The sequence below is a fragment of the Galeopterus variegatus genome, unplaced genomic scaffold (assembly GCF_000696425.1).
Source record: "Galeopterus variegatus unplaced genomic scaffold, G_variegatus-3.0.2 Scaffold36, whole genome shotgun sequence".
Lineage (NCBI taxonomy): Eukaryota > Metazoa > Chordata > Mammalia > Dermoptera > Cynocephalidae > Galeopterus > Galeopterus variegatus.
Window position 1 is genome coordinate 592,378 of NW_007726147.1, and position 6,000 is coordinate 598,377.

Here is a 6,000-nt window from a genome sequence, read left to right on the forward strand (position 1 = left end):
CCAAGATGAGGAAAAGGTTGGGAAGTGTTTGGTTAAATGACTAGAGAAACCCTGCTGAAAAGAACTAGAAGTATCCTGAATGCCTATAAAAAAGACTCTTTTATTTACAAAATGAAAAATCTTCCAAGAAACTTAAGTGAACAACAGCAAGATGTGAGTAGTATGTAGTACATGCTACCATTCACATAAAAGGGAGAAAGAGATATAAACTTAATTCCTTGTATACGATTTAATAAACCATATACACCTTCATAAGGATACACCATGGTGGCTGACTCATGAGGGGAAATCCAGTGGTTGGAGATAGCGGTGGGGAGACTTATTCCGGTAAACCCTTCACACTTTTGAATTTTGACTCATGGGACAGCCTAGCTATTAAAGGCAATAACTTTTTTAAAGTTGCCAAATCTACCTTTGCCAATCTCCAAATTTTATTAGTCATGACTGTTTTCTACGCAAAACACCTTCATTAGTCAAATGTTGTGTTAAAATAATACAAAAAGATTTGGGTGCTGGTTGCCCAACTGTGTTCAGTTTATGAAAATCCAAAACTCCACACTTATGATCGATGCATTTTTCAGAAGATATAGTATACATCAATAGAAAGTTAAAAGCAAAATAAGTAGGTTACTTAAAGGTTAACTTTCTTTTTATTCCTTCTTTATTAATGGAGTACTAATAGTTCATATATTTGCCTAAATACAACAAATTACTGTTTCAAATTTTTCAATAACGTTTCTCAAAAATATCTTCTATAACTTGAGTTAATAATGCTGACCACATGTGACATGGGGCATCCAGGCTTGGTCAGCTCCTCTCACCTCTTTTCCAGTATACCAGCCTTGAGGCCCTTGGTCTCACTCTCCTATAACTTTTCTGTGAGCTTAGAATTATTTCCAAATAAAGTTTTTAAAGCCATTTATTAATAAATAACCACCAATAACAATCAAAACAAGCTGAGAAATAAATATGAATTTGATTTTGACAGTTACTCCACACGAGTCATTTTAATTATGTATTATCCCAAGGCATTATTTCTACTTGCAAAAAAAAACCCAAAATTTACACCTTCTGGCTAGGTTTATAATACAGTGAAATAAGTACCTTCAAAGACCCAAAGCTTAACATAATTGTCTTTAACATAACACTCCACCTCAATAATTTCTCATAACGTGAACCTAAATGGAGAAACTAGATTTACAGGAAGTTTAATAAAAGTTCCTCATTCACATGAAGGATTAATCCTGAGTGGTGAACACAATGATAAATCCTAATAACTCTGGTGAGTAGCACTTAAAGTCCTATGAAAAGAGAAAGAAAAAAAAGAAATCAAAGGTCCAATAAAGTAGTAAAGGTCCCAAAAGATATAATTCTTAAAAATTATAATGAAGAACTACATGTGAAAGGCAAAATGTTAAATGTACAGAAAATTACACAGGAGAAAATTGTTGTGACCTGAGGAAGGGATGAATTTCTTCAACAAGACACAAAAGCACAAACCATAAAGAATGATAAATTAGACTACAACTTAGATCCGCAATATGTGTATAATAAAAATTCCACAATTAGGGTGAAAAGACAAGCCACAGTCTGGGAGAAGATAGTCTGTATTCAAAGTAAAGCACTCCAACAAAACCATAAGGCATACAACATTCCAACGGAAAAATGGGCCAAGACTATGAACAGGCAACTTGCAGAAGAGAAAACAGAACTCTCAGCACAGCTGGTGGGCGGGCCATCTGGCACAAATCCCTGGAGAGCAAGCCAGCAGTAAAAGCTTCATTACCATAAGGCATTTAAAGAAATGCAAAGCAGCAGGGACACCCTGACGGGCATACACTCCTGTGGAGATCCTTGCTGCTGCTGCTGTAGCTCACCTTGCTCCTGAGGTAGTGAGGCAGGGACTCAGGGAGGGAGTTTCCTCACCAACCAAGTCCCTTTAGCTAATAAAGCCATTTATTGGAAACATCAAGTCTAAGAGGCAGCTCCAAGTGTCCACACAGGACGATTCCAGGCACCCCTGCTTAGGGCATTAGAAACCTTTGGCAATTACATCATGACAGGGAAAAACTTGCCTGAAAACACTCTCCCAATCCCTGCAGCCCCAGAATGACACTTTCTAATTACACCTTGGTTCTAATGCTCGATCAAAATTCTTGATAAAACTCAAGACACTAGCTCTATTGGTGTCTGTCTAGCAGCATATGACAACATAACTAAGACACATATTTTTTTAAATTCTCTCCCCAAAATAGGCCTACCCTCTATAATTCCAGCAAGAAGGCTAGCTTCTCAGAGATCAGGTTCAGGGAAAAGTGTTCCAAAATACACAAAGCATTACATATTTTCAGCACAATGAAATATGTTAAGGATATAACTACTTAATTAAGGATGAGGAAAATGCAGAAATACTGCCAGTTATATTCTACTTAAAACTGCATGAAATCCTCGAACAGCTTTCCTCTGCAAAAACCGTGACAATAAAAAGATCCCCTAGGCCCAGTGAGCAATTGCCTATGCACTGGGGGGGTGTGGCGGGGTGTAGTGGAGGTGTAAGGCACACAAGATTTAAAGGGTTCACTCAGTTCACATTTAGGATTTAAAATGTATGTTTGTGAAGCTGTAATTAAAAACTACATGAAGACCATTCCTATACATTTGAAAATGTCCACTTCCCTAAAAGTTCAAACACAAGAAATAAAGTGATTCGAAGACATTTAAAAGCAGGACTGGGGGGAAGGCAAGTACAGGCAAGAATACTGTATCTTCACTCAAGTACTTTAAAAAATTAACTCAGAAAAAAAGTGAGCTCTTCACAACTGAAAGCATATTCTTTTTGGGGGGAATAGGTCTAGCAATTCCCTCTGTTCCTCATGACACCAGTAGTTTATCAATCTAAACACAACACAACCTAAATAATTTTTTCATTCTAACTGATATCGGATCCTGCAACTGAGGCAAGAGGTGCACATCTGCCAATAAAAACAGAGAAAAGTCAAAAGCTAACTCATATTCTCTAGAACCATTAATGAGAAAATGTCTACATGTCTACATGAAAATGTTTACAATAACTATTCAAAAGGTCCAAGTTCAAAACAAATGCAAAACCAAATGTTATTGGCCTTTTTACATCATTAATCACTTTATAAATTCAAAACATGTAAGTTTCTCATCGGTGTGGGTCATCATGACCAGATCAGAACAGTCGGGCCTTTGGGAGAGCAGAGAGGGGGAAATATCCTACACTCCTGCAATTTTTGCAGAATCACCAGAAGTCACATGAGATGATTTTATGGGTAATCAGGAAAGTATCACTGTGACCATCAGCAAACCATATCTTTTCTTTAGGCCCCAAATGCCATTATTTATTAACTAAGGTATTAGGACAAAAGTATGGAAGGTAAGCTCTAAAAGCCAAGACAAAAGGTAACAAGGGAAATTCAAAACAAACAAACAAGAAACACTTAAGGCTAAGAATGTATAGTAACTTAATACCAACTTTAACCCTTGCAGAGGATATTATCACTAGTTTCCTATGACTGATTCAGAACTAATGACAAATTGAACAGTTTTGCCCATACTGTAAATGTTCTTATTATTCACAATAGCCAAGAGATCAACCTAAATGCCCATCAATGGATGCAATGGATAAAAAAAAAAACACTGTGGTATATATCTATATCTATATCTATCTATCTATCTATCTATCTATCTATCTATCTATCTATCTATATACACATACAGACAGTGGAATACTATTCAGCTATATATATAAAAAACGAAATCCTGTCATTTGCAGTAACATGAATGGAACTGGAGACCATCATGTGAAATGAAGTCAGACACGGAAAGACAAATATGGCATTATCTCACCAATTATGTGGAAGCTAAAAAAAAAAAAGTGGTTCTCATAGAAGTAGAGAGAATAATGGTTACGAGAGGCCAGGAGAGGAAGAGAGGAGGGGAAGTGGTAGATTAATGGGTACACAGATAGGCTATCTACCCTAAGTGAATCAATGTGTAGTATACGCATATATTGAAACAACACACTGTATCTCACAAAAGTGTACAAATAAATGTTTTAAAAAAAAAATTCTGCCCTCACCTCATAAGACCAGACGCACTGCACCCCTGCAAACCTCCGGACACATCTTCCCACCTCCACATCCTCATGGGTGGTATACATTTCCTGGAGACATTTGCCAATGTGTGGTACCATTCTGCGAAGGACTTCCTGGCTCATGATCACTCCAGGCCCCCCCATGCAGAAGTTCTCACCCGGCTCCAGGGCCAGCTTTCCCATTTCCTCTGTGGTGCCCAGTCCCGTCTGCCCAAGAAAGAGGGGCTCACTGCTGTTCAAACTCCTCAGAAAATTCTCCAGACGGTCTCCTTTGATGTAAACATCATCATCTGCTCTCATAAACCATTCGTACTTGTCCAAGTAGTGGTCATGCATGTACTTGAGCATCATAAAAGACTTCTTCTGGGGGGGGTAGGCGTCATCCACGCCTCGTAGTGGCACTATCGGAATTGGTATAGATGTGTCTGAACCCTCACTGGAGAAGAATTCAACTTTCCCAGGAATTGTCTTGCACCATGTTCTGAAATTAAAATAAATATCAATTAGAGAACAGTTCCTTTTGAGACTCTTACTTTCAGAAATTCATGTCTGCTCTTTTTGAATCACCATGTGTGACTGCTTGATCTACTTGCTTCCTCAGCAGAAGCTCAGGCTACTAGGTATCGCAAAATCCAAATTCACCTTCAAAACAATTTCAACAGGAAAGAAGGATGAAGTGTTAAAATAGTTCCAAGATAACTAAGTTTTAGTTATGGCTGAAAACCAACTTGCCAGGGCTCCATGATCTAGGTGTGCAAGTTAATTTTCTGATACTATCAACTCCATAACCTACAAACTCCTCAGCTCTATAAAACAAACAACAAAAAAATTGTTCATTCAACACTTTTCTTTGATTGTTCATCAAGTGCTAAGTATGTGAAGCAAGAGATGAAATGGTGAACAAAAACACCATCCCCAACTTGTGGAGCTGACATCAGGAGAGAAAGACATTTATCAGGATAGTCACACTTATGTACATATTATTATGAACTAAGGTATGCGCTCTGAAAGGAAGGAGCACAGGACGTACACAAGACCAACAGAGCAGAGAATACTTCCCTGAGACAGGCGAGCCAAGGCAGACTCAGAACAGAGTGGTGGGGACATGGGAACAGCCACAAGGGGAGAATGAGGCACACTGCAGGGCCTAGCAGGACCTGCCAGAGATGGGACCTTGATGCCATAAAAGCCCCAGAGTACCAAGCCTCTAACAGAACGGAGCAGTGGAAGACAGATGAAGGGATGTGCATTCTGAAACCCCCAGGGGTGGAGTAGAGGGCTAAGGAAAACCAGAGTAGATGCAGGGAGACCAGTTAGTAAACTCCTGCAGCAGCTCAGACGAGTTTAAGAGGTAACTGCTCACCACCGACAGAGGAAAGAGGAGTGGTCAACCAGAAGGAAACAAAGTAAAGCATCCTTTTGCTGTAACCAAATTTAAGGCTCTCCAGTTGCACTTTTCCTTATACTTTCTTTATGCTGTGTATTAAGAGCTGACATAGTTTAGCTACAGAAATTCGTTTATGCAGACTACTTCCAGGAAAAATATATCATGGAGAATAAATAGTAAATTTAATCTTAAGAAGATCAAAAGAGTACACTTCCCAACTGATGTTCTCTCCAATATATTTTTACTTCACTTAACTGTTACAACTGCATTTATTATAACGAAAAAGTGACTTGCAGATCAATGAAACCAACACCTATCTTTAATGGAAAGTCTCAGAGAAATTATATGAAAAGATATACAACTAAACCTCTAGGGAAGAGGTACAGAAGCAGGAAAATTGGGAGGGATTAGGGGTGGCTGCATAAAGATGGCTTTCACTTTTTATTCCATGCATCTCTATACTGAGGAAAATTTTTATAAGTGTATTATTTTT

At 38.4% G+C, this 6,000-nt stretch overlaps 1 protein-coding gene across 1 annotated transcript in view; it reads right to left on the reverse strand.

Annotated features, from left to right (window-relative positions):
• Positions 1 to 4,595, reverse strand: part of CHSY1 (chondroitin sulfate synthase 1) — a 56,043-nt gene extending 51,448 nt beyond the window's left edge. Inside the window, exon 1 of the mRNA XM_008571032.1 lies at positions 4,106 to 4,595. Within this exon, the coding sequence (XP_008569254.1) occupies positions 4,106 to 4,471 (366 nt within the window). The 5' untranslated portion in view covers positions 4,472 to 4,595. The remainder of the gene's footprint in view (positions 1 to 4,105) is intronic.
• Positions 4,596 to 6,000: the final 1,405 nt, after the last annotated feature.